Consider the following 24,778-nt stretch of genomic DNA (forward strand, 5'->3'; position numbering starts at 1 on the left):
AACTCTGTTGCCTGTGACTGATTAGTAGTGGCCTTTTTAGCTTTGAGAAAGCTACGTACTTTCCTCACTTATAAAGCGATCTTCCATCCATCTGGCACAGTATTCTTGTTGATTTCCCCTGTGTAAAAGTTCTTCACCTTCAGATATCACTGCTGGGTGCAGACAGCTTAATTTCTCATGCCTGAAGTAAGTACAGCCTGCAGCTGCTTGCTCTGCCCATCCCTGGAGAGAGGCACTCCAGCAACAAGGGAAGCCAAGTGAGATTTGAAGCAGCTACACAAAGGCCCCAGTTTACGTCCTCCCATGCCAGGTAGCCCCAAGTCAATACAACTTAAATACCTCGGAGTATAAACTGTGGGACTCCAAGAGTTGCTTCCTCTGTGATTCATCCTCCCTAGCTAGAGATAGACAGGCAGTAGGGAAAGGCAGTCTCTGCTTTAGGCACTTGAGTTTAACCCATCCAGAGTAAACCCTTAAGCCAGTAATCGAAAATCCAGCATTACCTTTGCTTTCTTTGTCAGGCAGTCCAATTTTTTTTTGTCTGACAACCCTCAAATGCGACTTTTTTTTCCCCCAGACACTATAGCAATATGTTTTACGGTTTTTATGTCTGACTGCTGGTGAACTGATCTGCAATGGGAAAGCAAAATGTTTACACAATAAACCCACAAATCATTCTGTAATCATTAACGAGCATTCTCAAGATTTTACTGCTAATGATTAGAAACCTAATTCACTGGAAGTGGTCACTCACTATATTTTACAAAGGAAAAACAAGTCACTGGTCCTTCACGTTCTGAACAGGGGGATGTGATAGTAGTGGTCATCCTCAGTCAGGAGAGAAATCTCATTCCATTCCCTTCGGTATTCATCTGGATAGTTTACTTGAAATTCCTCAGTATTAAACCTATGCAGTCTGTAAACTCTTATCTTTACTTCAAGTACATATCCAAGAAGAAACAGTTCAACCTAAAAATGAAAGACATATGTAAGACATTTATTTCTAGATGTAGAAAACTAAACTCATGATAATCCAAGTTAGGGCAAGTCATTTAGCTTCAAAACAGTAGACAAGGAATAAAAGGGGCCCTTTTGCAAGAGGAGTAAGAAAAAAGTTTGAAGGTATTCTCAACAGTCCTTCTACTGCTCTTTTGCATGCAGAAGATATTCTGGTTAATGCTTGACACTTTGGAAACATCCCTCCTCCACCTGATAGGATACATAACCTGCTCCCAAAGCCAGCTCACACAGCGTAGCAGGGAGCAAGAAAGGACTAGCTATTATCAAAAAATTGATAGACCTTGCGAAATGGGAAGTCTGCCACCTTGTGATCACTTGCTACATAAGGAAAATATAACAGCAAAGGGAAAAAATTTCCTTGTACTTCACATATATGAAACTTGAGAACTGGCATCTTCATTGACACTTCTTGCAAAGGATTGCTTAGTCTGGTGAAATGCTTTGGGAAAAGTCCATTTCCTTGGGCAAAGACAGACAGAGCAGAACTTGTCCAGTTATAATCAAACAGCTCCTAAAGATGACTGTGTCATGTAACAGTTGACTCGATAACTGAAATTGATTGTAAAAAGTAATTGCAGCCATTGGAAAGGGAAACTACTTGCAGACTGGCAGCATGGACCTTAGATGTCAGTACTTAACTCCTCACTAAATATAAAATAGGAAGCAAAAACCTTAACATATTTCTATGTTAAAGTTCATATTTATATGAACAGTAGAGTTCACATTATGTACTTTTAACAGACATTAGATCTCATGGGAACCAAAGAATGGGGAAAAAACAGAGGGATGCTACAGAGTTTGGCATAGTGGAACAGATAGGAAAAGTAAAACAACAGGTCAAAACTGCATAATCTAAAATTGTTTTATATATCAAAGGTATTATTTTTCTAAACTATGTCTTACTGACAGCCCGCAGCATTTATTTTTGTCCCAGCAAGAAAACTGTCCACTCTTAATATGTTTTCTTTCCTAGAAAATAAATGGCTATCCTCAGTCCACTTCCCTGCATCCCAAAGAAGAAAATGGGCCAGCTATCATGGATGATGTATAATTAAATTATCTAATCACATCAAAGATGGAATAAGTTTTGTGATTTATATTTCATTTGTATCCTTACCTGGTCTAGGCAAATAGAGTCACCTATGGAGTTCAGATGATTCATCATGAAACTCAGAGGGTCAGATGAAGTATCACGAGCAAAAAGAAGGCTAAAAAGATTATGTACAGGTTCTTCCCTGTTCTTTATCTGCTCATAGGCTTCAACAACTTCATAGAGCATGATGAACTTTATGGCCTCAAATAGTTTGTGTTCCTTGCTTTCATCAGAAAAGAGTGTATTACACATGTTTCTTCTTTTTTCATGATCTTTAGTAGCACTTATTTCAGCCCACTGGAAAGCACACAGAAGAATATTAATGAAATTATTAAGAAATCTATTTAACACAAAAGATTGCAAAACAGGAAGAGATACCTTTTCTAAGCATAAAGCACTTATTAACCAGCACAGCTCAGGCACAACAGCATTTGCAGGCAGCAACCCACAAGATGACCAAGGCCAATCGTATGAGGTTCAACAAAGCCAAGTGCTGGTTCCTGCTCGTGGGTCACAGCAACCCCAGACAGCACTACAGGCTTGGGAAAGAGTGGCTGTGAAGTTATTCAGTGGAAAAAGACCTGAGGGTGCTGGTCAACAGCTGACTGAGCGTGAGCCAGCAGTGTGACTAGGTGGCCAAGAAGGCCAATGGCATCCTGGCTGTATCAGGAATAACCTGGCCAGCAGGATCAGTGATCGTCCCCCTGTACTCAGCACTGGTGAGGCCACACCTTGAAAACCTGGAGAAGACGAGGCTCAAGGAGAGACCTTGTCACTCTTTACAACTACCTGAGAGGAGGCTGTAGCGAGGTAGGGGTTAGTCTCTTCTCCCAACTAATGTGATAGAACAAGAGGAAAAGGCCTCAAGTTGTGCCAGGCAAAGTTTAGATTGGATATTATGAAATAATTCTTCATCAAAAGGGTTGTCAGGCATTGAAAGAGGCTGTCCAGGGAAGTAATTGAGTCAGTGTCCCTGGAGATATTTAAAATATGTGTAAATATGGGACCTGGGGACATGGTTTAGCACTGGTTTAATGGCTGGACTTGATAACAGAATCATAGAATCAACTGGGTTGGAAAAGACCTCTGCGATCATCAAGTCCAACCCTTGATCCAACACTGCCATGGTTACTAGACCATGGCACTAAGTGCCACATCCAGTCTCATCTTAAAAACCTCCAGGGACGATGAATCCACCACCTACCTGGGCAGCCCATTCCAATGTCTGATTACTCTCTCTGTAAAAAGATTTTTCCTAATATTCAACTTAAACCACCCCTGGCACAGCTTAAGACTGTGCCCTCTTGTCCTACTGCTGGTTGCCTGGGAGAAGAGACCAATGCCCACCTGGCTACAACCTCCTTTCAGGTAGTTGCAAAGAGTGAATGATCTTAAAGGTCCTTTCCAACCTAAATGACTCTATGATTCTATGACAATGAAAATTCTGTGGCAATGGGAAAGAAAGCAGAGACTCCTCCTAGTGAAAATAGGCAAAAATCCATCTCACTGGCCAAACACCATCTTTATAAAAATAAAATGAAGTTGGGAGCTAGACCTCATTCCCAGCAACAGCATAATGCATCACAGAGCTGCTCTGAAACAATTTGTTAATTGTAAGGATTTATTCATTCTGTTGCCTTGAAACTTTTTTCTTTAAGAAAATCCAATTTAAATGCAAAGGAAATACAATAGTTGGAGAAGAAAATGCACCATGTGTTTGCTCCTTCCCATTTGGGGAGGTAATCCAGAAGTATCTCATACAGCATGTTTATTTTTAATCAAAATGATGAAATATTGCACTTGATGGCAAGGACTAGCCACATAGCACAGCTGTGGGGAGGATGGCCTCCCTAACTTGCAGAGGACTTTTGAGTACTCAGCCTAGTGGATCCCCAAAAGCTGGATTCCCCTGCAGGAGAGGTGATGGCCTTCCCAAGTAGCTCAGCAGTCTGAACCTGGGAGAGAGGCTGACTGCCACAGAAATATGTAACCAGAAGCAGTTCTCTAACTCTGTCTCAAACCATTCCTCAGGGCTTTTATTCCTCCCAGCCATTTCCTAAATACTCACATTTGTCTTTAATGCCTCCATACATTTGCGCAATTTCCCAAAGGCATTGGGACCTGTGTATCTTTCTGGCCCAAAACTGTATTGCTGAATCCAGTTACAACCTTGAGAATACAAAAGCTTTTCAGGAAGCTGGGAAAAAACAAAAGGCAAGCTAATCATAATCATAACAAGAAGAAGAATAAAAAGTTATATAAACTTGTCTACATACAATTTACGATGTGGTTCTATCATCTAGTTGTAAAAAAATCAGCCTCATAACTCAACTGCTATGAAGGAGGATCCATTTGACTGCCAAGTCCTTAAGAAACTTTTAAAACAGGGCCAGTCAAAAAAAGATGAAAATATGCTCTCAGCAAAATATATAACCCACACTCTGGAAAAGCTGGGTATTTCCAAATTCAGTGAGGTACTTAAGATTACAGACACCTTCCAGGCTGCACATGCATCTCTACAGGCAGCAGCAACAGCTCCCACCTCCTTGCCGCTATCTGGAGCCCAGGGCAGGATTTCTGCTGCTCCAGCAACATAGCAGTTCCCAAGTAATCAACTGGACTTTGCATGGATGTGGATGACGAGGATTCAAATATCCTGTTGTGTTAAGGGAGTGATATCTGTCAGGGTGGCAGTTAAATTTATCCATCCACTTTTTCTTATCTTTCCTTTTTTTTTTTTGTTTTTAATATAATTTATTAATATCATTATTTATATATATATTTTTAATATAATTATTAATATCATGTTCACATAGGTATGCTTATATCATGGACAGTTTTTCAGTTAAGTAGTTAAATGGGTTTGAAAACCTTCTCTTTAAATTCTGATAATGATTCTCTACTTCGACAGCCAACACATCAGTTTCCACACTGAACAAAGCTTCCTTCTGCTGTGCAAGGATAGCTGAATTGTGTTCATTTAGAACATGAATTTTACCTTCAATATATCTCTTTCCTTCATCCATGAAGGAAAAGGAATGCCTTGGCTGAATATCTGAAAAAGCACCGCTCTTACTGCACTATAGTTGTCTCTCCTGACTTGTCTCAAGTATTTGATATGACAGCTCCAAAACAATTCTTCATAAGCCTAGGAAAAGAAAAAAAAATAGCAATAAAAAATTTTAAATCTTGGACAAAACCCATGTTGTTTGTAGTCCAGTTCCAAACTACTCATAAGAGAGGGCTAGGAAAATAAGAGAGTATATTTTTTAAGTTTTATATACACAAAAGTGTTACACCATTGTGGTTTTTGCAAACACCCTAAACTGGCACTGCCCCTTAAGAGTGACTCTGCACTCTGTAAAAACCCAGGGACTTGTTCAAGTCTCTGCACTGTTGCTAGCGTAAACATTCACATGGTCAACCAAATTACAGCACATCAGCAAAGATTTCTGTGGCATAATAGCTTTAACCTCAGCCACTTCGCAACTTGCACTGACACATGAGATGCAGCAGCAAAAAGGCAGAAACAGGTACCTGGAGAAAACTCCTTTTGGCAAAAACATCTCCTTACACTGACCTGAATCCATTGTGCAATGGTGACCTGAGGCTGAGCAGATCTGGCAGCTCTGTGCTGAAGTGGGTAGCCCTTGTTCCAGCTACACACTCCCTGCACTTCCTCTGCATTATCTCTGGCTCCTATCTGAGCCCTTGTTGAGACAATTTGGAGCAATAAACTTGCAGAAAATCAGGAAGAGTCCCACAGGCCGCTGCATCACCCTTACAGTTTGCTTCCTGAAGGGGGCAGCAGGATGCTCTCAATCCCTGGTCCTCTTTCATCTCTGTTCCTTCCTCACCCCATCCCATCACCACTTCTCAGCTGCATTGTCTCCCCTAACTCTTACTTTATCAGCTGTGATAATAAGCCTACTGAAATCTTCCTGCTGCTTCAGCAAGCTTGGGGGGCTCTGAGAAGGCTCCTGCTGGATGACCTGCTCTATCAGCTCACCATCAGGGTGGACCACATCCTAGAGAAGACGTGAGAGCCAGCACAAAAGAGGGGGAGGCACTGCTTAGCTAGAACTAGGTGAGAAAGCAGAGACAACACAAACACGGGACTGGCCCTTTTGGGAACAGCAAGCATGTTACGCTAGTTAAGGATCTCACAAAACCTCATCCTAAGATGTGCTCCTTACAGTGACAACTTCTCCCTGATATAACCGGCCATCCATTGGCTGCTCCATATATAGGAGTTTTCTTTTCAACTCTTATCATCTAGAAGGCTCATGGATTTTCTGAAAGGCCTTTTTGCCCAGTATGTGCTTGCAAATTTATTAGAAGTTTTGCTATCTTTTTGTTACTTGTTCCTCCAAATAGTTTTTGGCCTTCTGTGTTGTTCTGTGAACTTCTGGCATTGCTGCGTTCTTGCATTTAACGTGGCAAAGTTGGATCTTTTCTCTGTTCATCAAATGAACACAACTCCAGCTTTCTGAAAACTCTCTTCTTTTTTCTATAATTCCCTTATGCTGCTGTTTAGCCTTATCAGCTTCTTTTTACCCTATGTCCTTCTTGGTATGCATTTGCTCTGTGATTCGAATACCATGACCTAGAGCTACACACATGCCAAATACACTGGTGCACTTAAGCTGTGTGTGTCTTGCTTGCAGCACCTTCTGTAGGCAAAGATGCCGGCACGAACCTGGAGCAGAGGGATGGTGTGCAGAGGCATGGGATGTCCATTGCCCAGCACACTGGCTCCATGCCTGCTGGGCACCACCCAAGCCGGCACAGGTCACATGCAAGCTCCTGCCCTGCCTGCCTCCAGCTGCAGCTGATGGCGCCGGGGACAAGGGGCCTTGGCGGCTGCTGGGAAGGCTGCTAAGCACTGGCTGCTGTCACATGGACCTTCAGAGCTTTGAAGAGAACTGGATTTGATGCTTCATTCCTCCCTGCAGTGAGAGGTTTTACTTTAAATCAAAGGCTGGCCAAGTGACAGCACCTAAGACCAAATTATCTGGGCGTTAGCACTGGGGATGATTTTCCTTAAGGGCGCTGTGTGTGTTGCTGGTGCTAGAGGGGAGAATTCAGAGAATATGCAAAACTAAAACTTCATCAACATTTTGGCCCATACTGTTGCAACCTTTATTTAGACCCATGTTCATGCTGCCCTTTTTGCTTTTCATTTGATAAGCCAGTGTAGCAGGCTCTGGCAGCTGCTGCAGCTGGTTGCACTGGGAGTGCTATTCCTTTCCCAGGTACTAGTTCTCCCTCGTCCTCATGCAGCGATTAAAATTTAATTCTTACCTCCCTCATGTGTTTGGCCTGCTTTGTTTCTCCTTTCCATTCTCTCGCACTATAACCAAGTAGATCAACTTCTGTCAGCACACTGAGATTCCCTAAATTGAGATTGATTCATAGATTAGTTACCTTCTACTGTTCTACATCTAAAGGGAAGAGTTGCAGGGGGATTAATGAATGTGGTATGACAACAAAAAGATTACTTATGAGTTTTCTCTGAAGGTAGTTGCTCCACCTGAAATACAAATGATAAAACAGGTGTCAATGAGAAGGTGTAAGAGGTCAGTATTTACTGAAATAAGCAACAGCAGAAAAGATTGAAGTCTGCTGAATAAAAACCTACCATTTCAGTAGCTGTGCTAAAAAGCTGTATAGCCTTCTACAATACCAAAAAACAGCAGCAAGGAAAGACATGCTTAGCATTAGCTGCTCTTTCACTTTTTGCCACATGAAACACAAGGATTCCTTGGTAGCTGTTGTCCAGGACCACACCTCATGCCTTCCTAAAAGAGACATAAAAAGAGAGGAAAAAATCTTATCACTATTTTGAAATACTTGTTTTTATTTGTTTTCTTACAAAGAGAAAAATCATCCAAGTATGATACCACTCCAAATGAAATACAAAACGTGACATGTAAAAGAAGACTATATTTTAGTTAATACATATACATATACTTTATATACTTAGTTTTTCAAGTTTCTAGGGGTTTGAGTGCACATAGTTCACATTTCCAAGCTTTCCTCTACACAGTGGATATAACTATATATATATATATATATAGTTACTGTATTGTAACTATATATATAGTTACAATGGAGTCACAGGAAGACTGGTATCCAAGCAACTGTTCAATAAAACAAAAAAAACCCCAAAAACCAATGAAACAAAAAAAAATAATTTTTTTTTTTTACTTCAGGATGACCTGTACTGTCATTACTTTATCTCTTAAGTCATGGCTTTAAAGACCAGGAGTTCCTAGGACTTACTTGTAGTTGACAAGTGGGCCATATAAGGCAATATTAGCTGACTGAGCATCATACAACTGCCTGGGGAATTAAAGGAATGTTCCTGCCTCAATTTGGGTAAGTTTAGGGTCAATTTAAAACTCCCTAGGGATTTGGTAGAAAGCTCAGGAGATCATCACAAAGGGGGTGCACTCTCGCTGTTCTTACAGACATAAATGAGGACACGGTTCTGTCATGCCGTTGGCATTACAGACAGGGTTAGGAAAGGTTATGGTTGTCTGTTGTTGATAAGAAGACCTACAACTGAGAGAGGGCCTCGGGACTGAATAGTTGTCAAAGGCAGCATCTGCTCCCTAAGTGAGAAATTCGTCCTCTGGATGAAATTTGAGTATAGGAAATTCCCAGAGTTTATGATCAACAGCTGCTCTGTTATTATGTCTTTAGTAGAAAACTTTATGAGAGCTCAACTTTTTATAAAGACATCCCCAGAGAGGGCTGTAAAGATCCTTCTACAGAGAGTCCACAGAGGGAATTACTCATTCAGCATAGTTTTATGTCAGCTGAACTTCTGCCCCTCCTGGCTTTAACAGGAAATTTAAGAGGAGCTTAAGTTTTCCAAGAAAGTTAAACCCATGCACTGTTGACAACTATCCAGTCAAAGAGTTACATACGAATCCCAACCTTGGCAACGAGATAAACAGCAACATACGCATTTCACAAGCACTGTTGCATATATACAGAGCACTGCTGATATTTAGCTTTTCCAAATATTCTGTTGTTTGAAGAAGTTTTATTACAGGATGCCGTATGCAAGTCATCCAGCGGCAAGAGACAGACCTCATCTCTCCCATGAATAAAAGGCAGGTTAAGAGCTGTAAATGAAAAGGTGTTAATAAACTTTAAAAAGCTAATTCGAGATGGGGTTGGGCTGCTAGTTCCCATTTACACAAAAACTGTGTGCTGTGAACATGCAAGATGAGAGACAGGTCTTCTCTTAGCTTCTGCTCATAGGTTGCACCAAAGTGTGCATGTGTAGCATGACCGGGAGTTCTCCCTGCACACGCTGAGGAGTAAAAAGCAGGAAATGCATTCATGAACAACCAAGAAGATCAAAAACCTGAAGCCCCAGGAAATGTTTATTACTGATGCCAAGTAACGGACAGCAAAACATCAGTTGTAAGGTTTGGAAATGGAAAACCTCATGGAAACACTGGGACACTCCCACTTAATGCTAAAAGACCCATATACACACACTCACACATCTTACTAGGGACACTAGTAAGTACATTGTCAATAAGCACACAAATTTCTACATAGAGAGCAACAGCCGAGAATTAGTAACAGATGACAGTATCAGCAGAATCAAGCCATCACAATTTTTTCTCTCTCTTTTTTAGAATAAAGACATCAGTATTGAAAAACCTCAGGGGACTCTGAATAACTGAACCTTCTGTCAACTAGAATGGAACTTGACGGCTTACAAACATTCAGCCCATGGATCAGTGGGTATTCTGGATTTACACTATTGTATACAAAACAGTGATATTTAAAATTAAATTTGTTAACACCAATTTAAACATACAATACCAAAAGGAAGATACTTTCATTTCGTTACTTAAAATGACTGTATGGTTCACTCCCAATTTTGATTTTGAACAAACTGGGTCTATAAAAAGCAAGAGCTGGTTCATCTGTTAAAATGATATACTTTGCTTTATGGAGTACCAAGAAATACATGGGAATGCAAAATATCTTCCTTTACACCTTTTACAGGCAGAAAGATGAGAGGTTTGTATCAGCTTTTAAACTGAATCAAGCAATCTTTTGAAAAAGCTTTTGATGGTAATAATCCTAAAAAAAAGTACTGGAGTTCAACAAGCCCCCTTTTCAATGCATATGGTTAGCAGGTGCATGAGCAACTGCCCTTCAAAGAGTGCTGGGAAGCACTGGCTTACTCATTCCCATCAAAACAACAAATCCATGTCAGAGAACATGAGATAATCAAATATTGTTCACCCCTTTTTATTTAATACGGGGAATTTATAAATAGGTATTACTCTAATAGAAAGCCTAATGGGAGATGGGAAAACCAGCAAACAAGTGACTTTGAGTATTTTTGCTACACTTGTATTACAGCATACCCTGGACTTCATAAACTTTCCCTCCTGTCATGGGAAAGCTGCTGTTCAAACAGCACTTTGTGATTCAGTTACTACTTCTGGTGCTTATGTCACACTTAGAAATGTAATTACATTTTTTATTCAAGTAAATGACATTTAGAAATGGCAGTTGGATTGTGAAGTGTTGCTGGTAAAAATACATCATGAACATAAATTAAAGAAGGCAGCAGTTTAAAATAGATATTTCCACCCCCTCCCAGCCCTCTCAGAAACTGAAGAGCAATTAAATTAATAACACACTGGTGGGGGGAGTGAAATAGGTTCACAGATTTTTAAATCCATTCCCTGTGATATGGACGCAATTCATCCTGTTCCTCAGGAGGCCAGTGCTGCCACCAGCTCCTGGGCTCACATTTTTTTGAAGACTGACCATGAGCATCACCTTGAAGACAGGGAGGCCTGACTCTTCTCCCATGCATAAATTTGGATGAACAGAGGCTGAACAGAGCTGGATTAGGAGCCGATAGCAGTGTTTATCTTACAATGCAAGTAGTACATTGTGTTTTCTTTTCATGCCACATAAGCTTCCTGCTAATGCCAAACCTTAAGCTTTTACCACCCACAAAGTCAGCAGGAGAGACACGCAGTAGAACAAAACCAACAAAAAAGGCCAGAAAAAAAAGACAGTAAGAGATATCTGCAACACCTGCTTCTTTCTCAAGTAAGTCAGTCTCTAAAAGACTTGCTTCACATTTGACTCCCTCACGTTTTTGGAGGCTGCCATCTTAAAAATGCATAATTCATGAAATGCAAAATATAAGAGATCATCTTGGGAACTAGCAGACTGCACTGTATGCATTACTGAAGCACAATCCAATATTCCAGCATGTCTGATGGCACATTCACTATTTTACTTTTTTCCTCCATCCCTGTAACAAGATCATCAGAAAGACAACAGTCTTCCCAAATTTGAACCTGACAGTGTGATTTCTGTTCAGGACATTCCTCTTCACCGTCTTTTTGGAACTGAAACTAGGCCATAGTACTTGTCACCATAAAGTGACCAAATTTCATACTCCCATCACACAACACAATGTTCCTAGCTCCCAAAACCAGGTATCCCCTCATTCAGAGAGAGAGACAGAATGTATGACCCCTGTGTTCTAACCCTTCTGCTGCCCACCTGTACCCTCCTTCTTCCTCTTCTGTTGGATCCAGAGCTAGGAAGAGAGACTCCTCAACTGAGAGATGCAAGGCTTGGCATGGAGTCCAAGTCTGCCTTTGTTCACTGTGTGCCTGCAGAGTTCTCTTCACAGTTGCATATTGCTTTTTTCCAGATTATATACTATCAGTACTGAGGTACGTTATAGAACAGGCTAAGTCCCTCTTTTAAGGTAAAACAAGTAATCTTTCCCTTACAGAGCAAGCACACACATGCACAAACACCTCAACTGAATGAACCAAGAGGGAGACTCAGAAAAAAAGCTGCTGCTTATACAAATTCAATACCTACAAAAGATTACATCACATAACAGCTTAGAAGAGAGAAATGTGCCTTTCTGAGTGGTGCCAAGAGAGTACAAATTCTTTGATTTCCCAGTTTATTATCAGTGCTGCACCAAACAGAATTTAAAAATACTTAGAACAGATCAAACGCATACCAAGATATGTGGGAAGTACTGCTGAATTCAATAACTATTTCATTGCAAAACCCTTCCTTTACAGAGCAAAGCAACGTCAGCTTGTTAAGCAAACCTTCACCTGTTCTAACAAACAGCTAGAGATGAGGATCTCTCCTTGGTATAATAAGGAAAAAAATAATAATTTACAGGCAAAGATGGTAATCATCAGTGACTCATCAAAAGTTCAACCATGTCTTCTGATCAGATCTCAATTTCCACTCCAAAAAAATAACAAAACAGAATCTCAGCCCCAAACCTTAACTAGAATCATGTAATTAACTAGAAAATGGAATAGTTTTGGTATCGCTGAGGCCCATCACTTGCAAGAAAGATTTTATTTACACAGCTGTCCTGTGTAGGAGTCCCAAGTAGTCTCTCAGTTCCTTTAATCTTCTTTTAGAAAAAAAATAGAACATCAAGGCTGGCAGCCTTCTTCAGACCTGATCATCAACAGGACCCAAACTGCTGGTGTTAACATACCTATCTCCAGTTGTGTCACTTGTTCCTACTGTGCAGCAACAACCATCCTGTGTTCTCACCTACTGTGTGATTACCTAAGATACACCCTATTAGAGTTACCTTTACAAAACCAATTTCAGCTATATAATCAAGATATTAATGCATGCCCTAGCCTGCACATACCATTTTCCCCTCTACAAATGCCTACGAGAACAAAGGAAAGTTCAGTTCTTGATTTCCTGTATAATTCAGCTTCCTTTTTAAGGCACAGGGTGCTTCATCCAGGACATTCAGATGAATAATGCTCAGCCACACTTCCATTTATGTAAGAAAAAACATGAGAGAAGCCTTCTAAGAACTTACAGTCCAGAACACTGGATTAGAAATATAGCATTTAATGCCACAAAAAACATGTATCCCTCTAAAACTTTTTCCTAAGTATGAGTAAAAAAAAAATTTGAAAAAATAAAATAAACTCCTTTTAAAGAAGGAGTCTCTGAAATCTCTGCTACTGCATTTTTCTTAATGTGGAAAAAAATCCGTTCTCATTCAGAATTGCAGTTTAATGCCTGTAGACTTCAAACAGAACTTATGTAAATGCACTAAATCTATTGCCTGTAGACTTCAAACAGAACTTATGTAAATGCACTAAATCTATTATCCCACTCTAAGGATTCTTATTATGCTTGCTGCAGAGTCGCATGTTGAGTCATCCCTAATGCTGCTCATGTTTGCTTCTGATTTACCTATTCACAAACACAATTCTCAAAATGCTTTTCTTTTTTCCTTTGTTGTACTGAATCCAAACTGGTAGATTAAAGAAAATACTTACCTTCTCCTGAACATCTTCTTACACTTAAGTCTAGCTGACAGGTATAAATACCTTGGGTTTTTTATGTTCATATGTCTAGATAACTGAAGCTTGATTATGGGGGAAAAAAGTTGGAAGTCTTATTGAGCAATAGCAATTATTTTCCTCCTCCTTTTTTAAAATCTTGTTTGCTAGGTAGCATAAGACTTGTACCTACCACCCAAACCTCCAAGGAGGCACAAGGACGCTCAGGAGGCTGGTGATACCCCAGGCAACACCCCTCCTGGTCTCTCCATACAGAGGTCCACCGGCAGCTGCTCCCTCCCTGGGGTTTTCCAGTGTGGGAAGTGACCCTGGCCCTGCCTGGATGCAAGCCTGTTCCCCCAGCAGTGCAGGCACCAAGGTCATTGCCATTCCAGAAAGCAGGACTTGTTTGAGCCTGCCACCTGTTGCCCCAAAGGAAGGGACTGCTAGGCTCTGTGACTCCAGCACAACCCATGGCAGTGACTACCACGTCAGCACCAGAGGAGGGATGCAAGTAGCAAAGTAGAGGAGCCCCCAGCTGCACACACAGAGGGGTGAAAAGCACCTGGATTGAGGAAGTGAGAATGCCAACAGACAGTGGTGTGGGAAAGATCTTGATGCGAGCAACGAAACAAGCTGCTTATTGGCCTGCAATGGGCAGCGCTTCTGGGACACAACACCCGCTGAACAGCCCTGGATGACTCCCCAGCCCCTTAGTGGTCACCAGCCAGCTGATTCCTAAACAGCAGTTTGACACCTTGAGGTATCCTCTACTGAAGTGTTATAGCCCTGTGGAGAAAGCACAAGGAATGCCAGTCCACTCTGCAAGCACACACTGCAGGGCAGTACAAGGAGTTTTAAGTTTTTACCTGATGATAAAAAGCTATCCCAAGTGACAGCCAGGCAAGCAGCAGGACCAAATAACCCAAGACAAACAAAAACTCAACTCTTCTGAGTTTGTTTACTGTCTAAGCAAAAGGCCAGCCTGCCTCTCACCAAGCTGCATCCATATCGCTCGTCATTCCCATCTCCATACAGGGTCTGACTGCTGCACCCAACACAGATTTTATGTCTGTCTTCAGAGCATGGCCCTCCCCAAAAGTGTACCTGATTCTGTGTGCAAGAGCACACAGAGCTGTGTATTTTTCACACTGATTAATAATCACACATAATTTATGGTTAATAATCACAAATAATTCACATCCCCCGATGGCACATCAGATCACAAAGCTTCTGTTTTCTCAGGAGGTGTGTGCAGGGGTTATTCCTGCAGTGATACCTGTTTGCTTGGGAGTTTTACCTGTGTCTTGCCCTCCTTCCAAGACAGACGAGAAGCAGAAAGCAAGCCCACATAAAGCAAAATATCAAAGCCATCACTCTGAACGCAAATGACAAAAATTGGTCTTGCATCTCTTTCCCCGGCCTCTCAGTGTCGAACCTGATAGAAGTCAAAACTTCAGCTTTATTCTGCAGAGCTCATGCAATTTGTATGGAAGCAGCTGGACCTCTCTTCATCATTTAAAGGGCAACACTTTCAAACTGGCATATTTAATCAGCTCAAGCACACAGGAGTCCTCTGCCTTTTTGTGAGAGTGCATTACAGGCACATCTTGCCTAAAATCTTAACCAAAAATGCATGTTGAAAGGTAAAACTGAGTGCATTAGAACTTACATTTCAGTTACTATCACTCAGTGTAATACCACAATCATAGCTAATATAACCATTTCACAAAAATGTGATTTAAGAACGCAGAATGTTCTGTGTGGAAACTCTCTGCTTGTAAAAACATATTACTATTATCATCATCATCATCATTATTATTATTGCTAATGCATGGTTGGTATTGTTACAGACATTTGGATGCAAGAGAAGTTTCAAGCACTCTAGACATGGGTTGCAGGGACCAAGAGACCACTGCTCCCTGACACCTCTGCCTTTGCACAAACTGCCTAAAAACTGGACAGTTACGTAGCAAGGTCTACATAAAATACTAATCATGCAGCCCTGTAGAATATGGTTAAGTCTAACCCTGCATATTGAGCTCTTCTTGAGGGGCTGGCACTTCGCAGAGGCACAACTTTAACTTCTAAGAAAATTACAGAGTACTGAATAGTGTCTATCATGGAACCTAGCCAGTAATAATTTCTGAAGTTCTACATTTATTTGTAATCCCCCATTTTTAAGGCCTCAGCCTTTGGCAAGCACATCACAGATGAAATTCATGCACAGGAAATGACACAAAATGAAACCAGAATTGAAGGACAGTAAACATATCCCCAGGTTGTTCCCAGACAAACACAACAGGGCACACACATGGCGTGGTGCTGTGCGCGGAGCAAAACAGGTAGGGCTTCTCTTTGTCATACAGGCAGACCCGAACCAAGTATTTTAAGTTTGCAGAAAGACTGATTTTGCACAAACTCAGCAATTAAAACCTTGCTAACATTTCAAGGGAGGTGATTCTACCCCTCTACTTTACCCTCCCAAGCCCCTACCTGGAGTACTACAACCAGCTCTGGGGTCTCCACCATGAGAAGGATATGGACCTAATGGTGCAAGGTCCACAGAGGAGGCTGTGAAAATTATTAGGGGGCTGAAGTACCTCTCCTATGAAGACAGGCTAAGAGACCTGAGGTCATTCAGCCTGGGGAAGAGAAGGCTCCTAGGAGACCTTATAGCACGTTCCATTACCTAAAGGGGCCTACAAGAAAGGTGGAGAGGGACTTTTTACAAGGGCATGTAATGACAGGACAAGGGGGAATGATCTTAGACTGAAAGAGGGCAGGTTTAGATTAGATATTGGGAAGAAATTCTTTACTGCGAGGGTAGTGAGATACTGGAACAGGCTGCCCAGAGAAGCTGTGGATGCCCTAGCCCTGAAAGTGTTCAAGGCCAGGTTGGATGGGACTTTGAGTAACCTTGTCTGGCCCTGTCCATGGCAGGGGCATTGGAACTGGATGATCTGTAAGATCCTTTTCAACCCAAACCATTCTATAATTCTATGATTTAGCTGGTGGCAGCTCACCACCAGGGTGAGTGTAGTGACAAGCACTTTGCCTTGATGCTTCTTTGCTGCACAGACGCAGTAGACTTCAGGACAGTTAAAGCCTCATGCACACTGTATCATATCAAGGCACTAGTCCGATGCTAAAGTACACATTTCCCGCTTTCATAGCATCATTTACCCAATGTGTTGACCCTGCCCTGGAAACACAAATGCTAAATGCTCAAAATAGGTAGAAAACCTCAGCGACATATTATGGACAAGGAATCTGAGATGGGGTCTTGCTGAAGATCGCATGTAGACCTAGTGAAGGGACTAGAGACTGAGCATACACAGCCACATCATCCCATATTTTTAGCCCTCCACCTTCACACAGTATGGCTCAAATAAGACAACATGAGTCTTCTGCTCAGTCTACAGGTTTCTCCTCAGAGAAATGTTTGTTGAAAGAAAAGTATGGGCAGCACAAGTTGCCTTGCTTGCCACATCCCTCTGCACAGACACATAGTGTTAGTGGCATCTGTTCCCACTGGTAACACGGGAACAGGAGCTAGAGACATCTCCTCTCTGTCAGGAGCTTCCAGCACCTCCCCACAGGATACAGAGAAATCCCAAGCACTGGAGTCTGGATTTTGAGGATGCCAAAAATGTACAGTATTACTCCTCAGCAGTGAAAAAATAGGAAGAAGATAAAACCACAGAACAAGGCTAAAAAGAAACTAAAAGCTGCTGACTTAAACATTTCTCAGAAAATTAATGAAGTAGCCTGCAGAAGTTTTGAAGTATTTCAAAAAGTATGCCTTCACTGGAGCCCTCTCAAGAAGTGGGTTTTTTTCCTTTTTGTCCTCACTTATGCTGGGGCACAACTTTTACATGCTTTTCTGTTATCAGGCAACAGATAGTCCAACCATGAGTCACAGTGTTCATGGAAAAAACCCAGACTTTCCATCAAACCAAATTCAGTTATATACAAATTAAACTCTCTCTAGCACCTCAGAATTGGTACAAGATCCCTAGAGACAAACTTCCCTCTTAAAACTGTCAGTGACTGCCTTTATGTTGCTGTGCCTGAAGTACACAAGTCCTGACCGTTTTCTGTCATGAAATGCTGATATTTTCACTAAAAAATACCTACTTCTCTGTCTTTTTGGAAGGTACAACATTATTGTGTCTGATCCACAGCACTGCAACCATGCACTGAGGAACTGGTGTTTTTTATGCTGGGAATCCCAGCAACCAACTACATGGGCAAAGTTCCCTGTTACTGCTACACGCTGCCACCATGCCAGCTGTATCACTGCAGGAGTGCAGAAAGGATGCCGTGTGTTCACTGTGTCTTCCCAAATTCCCTCAAAGCAGAAAACAGATCCTGAAGTGATTCAGGGTCAGATGTCAGACAGCAACTCAGATTAGTTTTGATTTTAAAGAGTATTATAACTCCTTTAGAAGTCAGATTGCCTGAATAAAAATGCCATTACAATACAACAACTCAGATTAGTTTTGACTTTAAAGAGTATTATAACTCCTTTAGAAGTCAGATTGCCTGAATAAAAATGCCATTACAATACAACCTATGTGGTCCACTGGTAATTTTAAAAAAAAATAATTTCACAGCCTAAAACAAGAGAAGATTAAGAAGATCCTTAAGGTAAAGTTTATGCCATTCTAATCACACCCAAATTAGTTATGCAAGTGTAATGAAAGCAGCATAATTATACAACCTTTTGACTCCTGAGCAATGGTTATTTCCTGTGTTTTCAAAACAACTAAATTATAACCACACTCATCACCCCTAGGACAGTATGGCACGGTGAGTCTGATGGTTCAGGCTGTGCAGAGTGAGGAGGTGCAGCAGAGGTATTTCTGAACTCTCAAACTCATTTGCCTGGGTAATGCAAGGCCAATCATTTTCAGACATTAAGCTCAAGAAAAACTGCATACACTGTTGAAAAACCCTTTAATGCTTGTTGTCTTATCCTTGGTAGACAGGATGAGAGGATTCAACCTGGAAGCTGTACCTAAGAAACAAAGTGGAGAGAAAATCTTAATGCTGAATGGGAAACGAACACCATCTAGGCAGGCAACATGTTCCAAACAGCTAAACAAAATGAAAAAAAACCTTACATCCAAAAATGGCAAAAAATCCCAGAATTACAAAAATTAATTATTTTCCCCAGAATTCCAAATCCATATACAGATACTTATCCATAAAAGCATTTAGATTTAAATGCTGACTAGCAATTTCATACTGCTTTTGCCCTTCAAACCCAATTCTAACACCCTTCACTTGGTAGTGTTGCAAAATGGCATCTTTTCCTCTTACTGTATGGACTCTCCTTCAGTTTCTAATTAAATTATTTGCCCACTAGTAAAGAAATTAAATTCTTAAAGGAGCAAACTTCAGTGATTACAAAGAAGTGTTCTGAGCTTGCCATTTCTTCCTCTTTCACACACTTTGCCTCCTTCTTTCATCACTTGCAGAAACTGGAGTGACCCAAAGGATGGAAGTGGGAATAATATACTTGCACATATTAGCAATGGAGCAGTCAGCAGTATGCTAGCTTAAAATCAGTTACTAAATACCACAGAAATCTGGTTCTTTCTCCAGTGCAGAAAATGAAAGTATAAGCTGAATACAATCTGTACAGTTCCTCCAAAAAGAAAACAAATTGGTTTAGTATGAAAGGCAGTGCAAAATGAGAGCTGGATCAGTAACCATCAAAGCGAAATATATCACATGCCACATAATGTACAGCTGAAAAGCGATCTGGCAGGGCACAGTATCTTCAACCTAAAAGACCACTTTCCAGTGACATAAGAGATTATAGAACTGAAGAATCATTTCAGTTGGAAAAGACCTTTGAGTCCAGCTGTTAACCCAGCATTGCCAAGTCCACCACTAAACTGTATTCCCAAGTGCCACATCTTTTAAATACCTCCAGGGATGGTGACTACATCAATTCCCTGTGCAGCCTGTTCCAACGTCTGAACATCCTTTCAGTGAAGAAATTTTCCTAATATCCAATCTAAACCTCTGCTGGTGTGACTTGAAGCTTTTGTCCGACTGCTTGTTACTTGAGATAAGAGACTGACCCCCATCTGCCTATGGCCTCCTTTCACGTAGTTGTAGAGAGCGATAAGGTCTCCTCTGAGCCTTGTTCTCTCCAGGCTAAACAATCCCAGCTCCCTCCGTCACTCCTCATGGGACTTGTGCTCCAGACCCTTCACCAGCTCTGTTGCCCTTCTCTGCACATGTTCCAGCACCTCAATGTCTTTCTTGTAGTGAGGGGCCCAAAACTGAACACAGGATTCGAGGTGTGGCCTCACCAGTGCAGAGTAGAGGGGGATGATCACTGCCCTGGTCCTGCTGGCCACACTCTTGCTGATACAAGCCAGGATGCCATTGGCCTTCTTGGCCACTGCTGGCTCATGTTCTGCCATGCCTGACGCCAAGGACTACCTGCAGCTGGCAGGTAGGTCAGGAGGGGCGTGTGTCCATCTTCCTGCAAGTCCTCCTAAATCATGTCCACACTTATGATCTCCTTTTTTCTAAAAGTTCACTTTCTGACAGGAATACAAGCCAGCCTGCAACACCGTCTTGCACACAGTAAGGAAAAAAAAAATAAATTTAACCCCCCAACCAAACCCCCGACGAACACCGATGTGAAACTGGCAGGTCAGCGCTCAGGTCAGATCTCTACGCAGGTCAGCGCTAATTCTGCACTCCGGACACTGCAGTTCCCCAAGGAAACCCACACCCCCCTCGCACACCCAGCCCTTCCCCCGCAGACCCGGGGCCGGTCCCTGCCCAGGCGTTGCCCGCAGCCCCCGGCCCCGACACGGCGGGGGCGGCGCGGGGGAGCACAGCTGAGGCGGTCCCGCCGCGAAGAAACCTTTGGAGCAGCTTTCCGGGTAACGCCCCTTCGGGGAACGGCCCGACAGAGTCAAGTGGAAAAAATAAAATTAATGAAACTAAAGAAACAACAAATAAAGGCTAACTCTGCGCGACCGCGCCGGGACCCCCCTCCAGCCCCCCGCAGGGCGCCTCACCCGCTCCGCCGCGCTCCGCTCGCCTCTCCCGGGCAAACGACCCGGCTACCGAGACCACGCCCCGCCGCCCGGGCGGGATCCCGCGGGCCGCCCGCTCCCCGCCGGCCCGGCCGGGTCCGCGCGGCCGCCCCGTCCCCCCGGGGGTTTCCCAGCCGTGCTCGGGGAGCGGGGGCTCCCGCGGGCCCCGTGGTGGGCGCGGACCCCGTTTCGAGGAAGAGCGATAACCCTTGTCACTCATCTCTCGGCCTGTCTTCCAGCTTAAGAAACGAGCGGAGTTCTCCATTTCCTCGGCAGCCTCTGCCGCTCCTCCATCAGTTAGGTATAGTCTGCGCTCAGGTGTCACACTACACTGCGTCACATTTTATAGCAGCATAGAATCATAGAATGATTTGAGTTGGAAAGGACCTTTAAAATCATCTAGTTCCAACCTCCCCGGGCCATGGGAAGGGACACTTTCCACTAGACTAGGTTGCTGAAAGCCCCATCCAGTCTGGCCTTGAACACTTTCAGGAATGGAAATGCCTGGAGCACTTCCAGGGATTCCAGTTGCCTTAATGGAGACCAACGTCATCAGCATCTGTCTGAAATCTAGCCATGAAATGCAAACACAGTGAATTCAAAATTTTTGATTGGTTTTGGTTTTTTCCTTCTCATTAAATGTTGATTTCCTCAATAATTCACTCATTAACAAGTTGACATGCATTCATCCAAAAAGAAATTCCCCTTTGCCAGGTACATTTCCTTATAACAGTCTTTCAGTTATCATTCCTCCCAGCTGTATGCAGAAAATTTGCATATACTGCTGTACTTTCTTTTCTGGTTACACATTAAAGAATAGTTTTCTTCCATATCACTAGGGACATTGCAGGAAAAACAGGGGAATTGTAATGGTCCAAACAAAGACTTAAATCTTTTACAGAGTTACAAGCAATTTGCTCCAATACAGAGCTAAGACAAACTTACATGGTCTTTTGTTATTGGGTTCTGTTTGGGTTTGTTGGGGTATTTTTCCGTAAAATATCACAAGATATTAAAATAGTTGAAGATCAAAAATCAAGACTTTTCATGAAACAGTGAAGAGATTTGTATTGCCTGGCAGGAATATCAGGTTGTTTCTCTCTCCATCTCAGTCAATTGGGTAAGGAACAAAATAGGCAAAAGCTGCTAAATATCTGTGTGCCAAGCGCTCATTTAGGTGCACTTACAGAAAGCCACGAACACATTTATCTGAGTAAAAGAAAATCTAGGCTTAAAGACCAGCTAAAATTAGCAAAAGTCAATAGTTGACTTCAGAGGCCCAAAGCTGTCAGTTGTGTAGCACTGTGTGCTGCTCCATCAAAAAATCCATTTGGAAAAAAAATTTTTCCTAAGTGCCACCTCTGTGCTTCTCTGCAGCATCAGCTACTTGGTGCTTTCCATTTGGACATGCAGTTTGTGGTTTAACATAACTGTGTCTCAGCAGCTGCAGCTAAGAGAGATGCTGTCAGGATATAGCTCACATGGCATCCACCTGCAAAGACTCCAAGGTACCTGGGATTTATTTCTGAGATATATCTTGTCTGCAGCTATCATATACTTCAGCTTCCCTTTCCTTTTTCTTGCCTTGGCCAGGCCAGTCTTGGTGCCACTGGATGGTTTAGCATTCCTCTTTCTGCCCTCTCTTAACCTGTTAAGATCTTAGGATTCAATGGGTGATTTCTTTGCGCAGACAGGCCTGAAAGGTAGTGTTTATCTGGCTGCTGACTCATCAGAGAAGAGAGATGAAATGCATAGTACAAACACAGCAGCTCAATCCCTGTATCAGTGAGTCATTCCCACTTCACAGCTCTCTGTTCTCTCCTCTGTGCATTTATTCAGCACTTCAGTGGAGAATGGCCTATGCCCCTCTGCCCCTCTGTGTGGGAATAAGCCCTGGGACAAAACAATCAATCAGAGATCACTTATTTGAAATCTCTTGGGATAATTTTCTAACTAAGACTGTCCATTGTGCCCTTTCTTCCTCCTTAAGCTCTCTCTGGACCTCTTCTCTAAGTCACTATGAAGAACTATCTACTACCTTTTTTCCATTTGCAGGCTTCTCAAGGAGAATGCTCTCTCTCCTCCTTGCAAGTCAGCGAGACGGGACAGCCTCTACCTGCCTCCCTCCTTGGCCTCAGATGCAGACACCACTGTGAGACTGAGTCAGGTAACACACAGACCTCCTGCACTCTGTGTTGGACTGGTCTGTGTATGCCATTCCTGTTAGCTGAAAATGAGCTAGGATAATCCTAGAGAGAGCAAGCAGGTCCGAGCCAGGATCAATGGCAGAAACGGAAATAGCAGCTAACTGGAAGGCAGTTTATTTTACAGCCTGTGAAGAATTGGAAACATGCTGTTACAAGGGTTCAGAAAGCTTCAGAAAGTGACAATTTCTCCAAAATATCTCACAGAATCATAGAATGTCGAGGGCTGGAAGGGACCTTAAAGATCATCTAGTCCCAAATCCTCCTGCCATGCTCAGAGATACCTCCCACTAGACCAGGTTACCCAAAGCCTTATCCAATGTGGCTTTGAACACTGCCAGGGCTGGGGCATCCACAACCTCCCTGGGCAGCCTGTTCCAGTGTCTCACCCCCCGCCCCTCACAGTAAAGAGTTTCTCCCTAATGTCTAAAGTACATTTTCCCTCTTTCAGTTTGTACCCATTACTCCTTATCCTTTCGCTACAGTTCCTGACAAACAGTCCCTCTCCGGCTTCCCCTTAGGCCCCCTTGAGATACTGGAAGGTTGCTATGAGGTCTCCATGCAACCTTCTCTTCTCCAGGCTAAACAGCCCCAACTTTGTCAGCCTGTCTTTGTAGGGAAGGTGCTCCAGTCCTCTTACCAACTGCATGGCCCTCCTCTGGACTTTCTCCAACAGAACAATGTAGGGAGCTAGAGGAGGCCTTGCATAGAGCATGCATTCAATGGGTTTCTGCAGAAATAATGCATTCTCTGCTTTGCCTCCGAGTAGGCAGCAGTTCCATGGGGACAAAGGGAGAGCTCCAGAGAGCTCAGACTGGAAGCAGCCTAAGTTTAATTCTCTTCCTCTAGACTTCCTGGTCATGGGATTTGGCACATGTTTGTGATACTCAAATAAGCTTCTACTGCTTAGGGATATTTATGATATTTTCTTCCTTTAGGGGAACATTATGAACTTTCATATAACACGAACCTCTGGGTTTTTCTGCAGGTCATGGCATTTCCAAGCTGCAGCCATGACTGGGACTACCTCCCTCTGCTTGTACCCACATGAGACAGCATAGCAATTACAGCAGAAGCTTATACTGAAAGCCATGCTAAATAAATGTGAGGACAACTTAACCATGTCTGCTTAAACCCACAAATCAGCAGCCAAAGCAACTGCCATGTTCTTGCTCCCATCTGCAGGTGAGAAGCAGGATTATAACCATGGCCCAAAGAATGTAAACAGTTCAAAAGGAGTGCTGAGACAAAGGCAACAGCATCCAACCCAGTAAAAGTCGGAAACCTGAGTACAGAACTAGTGAGAGCTTCCTCCTCTCAGTTTTTCAAAGCCATTTTTAACAGTCAAGAACCATTTCCTTGTTTGTTGTAATTTATTATTACTACCAAGGTCAGGTAGCCCAACACATAGGTAAAAGTAGTACCCATGCAGCTGTGATCAGCAGCACAGAATTTTTCTCTAGCTGATCACCAGGTTGTTGAAAAGCTAAAATTTAGAGCACAGCTGTATGAACTTACCGACACTTCTCTTTGAGTGGTTAATTCTGCTTTGCTTTTCTTGCTCAGGGAACTGGTCTTTGTTCTTACTTGCCTTTCTGTCATGTTGCCTCTGCATCTCCTCTCCAGAGTATCCCCTCAGCTGGATTTCTCTCCCCTGACTTCTGCTGCAGTTAGAAAATGGGTCTCTACAGACTCAGCCTGTCTTCACAGATCAACAAGGCGTGAAAGGATCTGGCTTCCTGTTTCATTTCCGTTAAAGTTTTCAAAGTCACACAGGCTGTCTATGCTTCTCCATATCCAAGCCACAAGAAAAAAAAATTGAGCATAACTCAGCTATTTCTAAAGGTCACATTGCTACCTCCCTCCGCATCTTCCAAGTTGTTTGCGGGATGGAGATTGCAGGCCGATTTTCGAACTGTGATGTACCATCCATACATGTTTTCTATCTTAGTGGTAGTCCACAGAGAGTCACAGCCTCTTCTTTTCAACTCCAATGTCACATTTGATAGCTAAGCTTTTAACATTACT

At 42.6% G+C, this 24,778-nt stretch overlaps 1 protein-coding gene across 2 annotated transcripts; it reads right to left on the reverse strand.

Annotated features, from left to right (window-relative positions):
- Positions 1–403: 403 nt before the first annotated feature.
- Positions 404–24,409, reverse strand: OTULINL (OTU deubiquitinase with linear linkage specificity like). Of its 2 annotated transcripts, none has more exons than XM_018086483.1 (8): positions 24,269–24,409; positions 7,755–7,914; positions 7,615–7,646; positions 7,418–7,509; positions 5,112–5,261; positions 4,182–4,310; positions 2,138–2,410; positions 404–969 (listed from the first exon to the last, which is right to left on the reverse strand). In XM_018086483.1, the coding sequence occupies exons 1-8, from the start codon at positions 24,363–24,365 to the stop codon at positions 790–792; spliced, it is 1,113 nt and encodes a 370-aa protein (XP_017941972.1). In that variant the 5' UTR covers positions 24,366–24,409; the 3' UTR covers positions 404–789. The 2 variants fall into 2 exon arrangements, with proteins under 2 accessions (XP_017941972.1, XP_017941971.1); XM_018086482.2 differs by lacking the exon at positions 24,269–24,409 and adding an exon at positions 20,529–20,557.
- Positions 24,410–24,778: the final 369 nt, after the last annotated feature.

This window comes from Manacus vitellinus, unplaced genomic scaffold (genome assembly GCF_001715985.3).
Source record: "Manacus vitellinus isolate BGI_N305 unplaced genomic scaffold, ASM171598v3 scaffold_96_pilon, whole genome shotgun sequence".
NCBI classification, from domain to species: Eukaryota; Metazoa; Chordata; class Aves; order Passeriformes; family Pipridae; genus Manacus; species Manacus vitellinus.

What these genes read in the sequence shown, in the direction of transcription:
- OTULINL (XM_018086483.1), bottom strand. Translation starts at nt 24,365, where the DNA reads ATGCAGAGGCAACATGACAGAAAGGCAAGTAAGAACAAAGACCAGTTC. An exon ending in CCACTCAAAGAGAAGTGTCG is followed by an intron (nt 7,915 to 24,268) that starts GTAAGTTCATAC and finishes TGTCTCTTTTAG; the next exon opens with GAAGGCATGAGGTGTGGTCC. An exon ending in CCTTCAGAGAAAACTCATAA is followed by an intron (nt 7,510 to 7,614) that starts GTAATCTTTTTG and finishes ATCTCAATTTAG; the next exon opens with GGAATCTCAGTGTGCTGACA.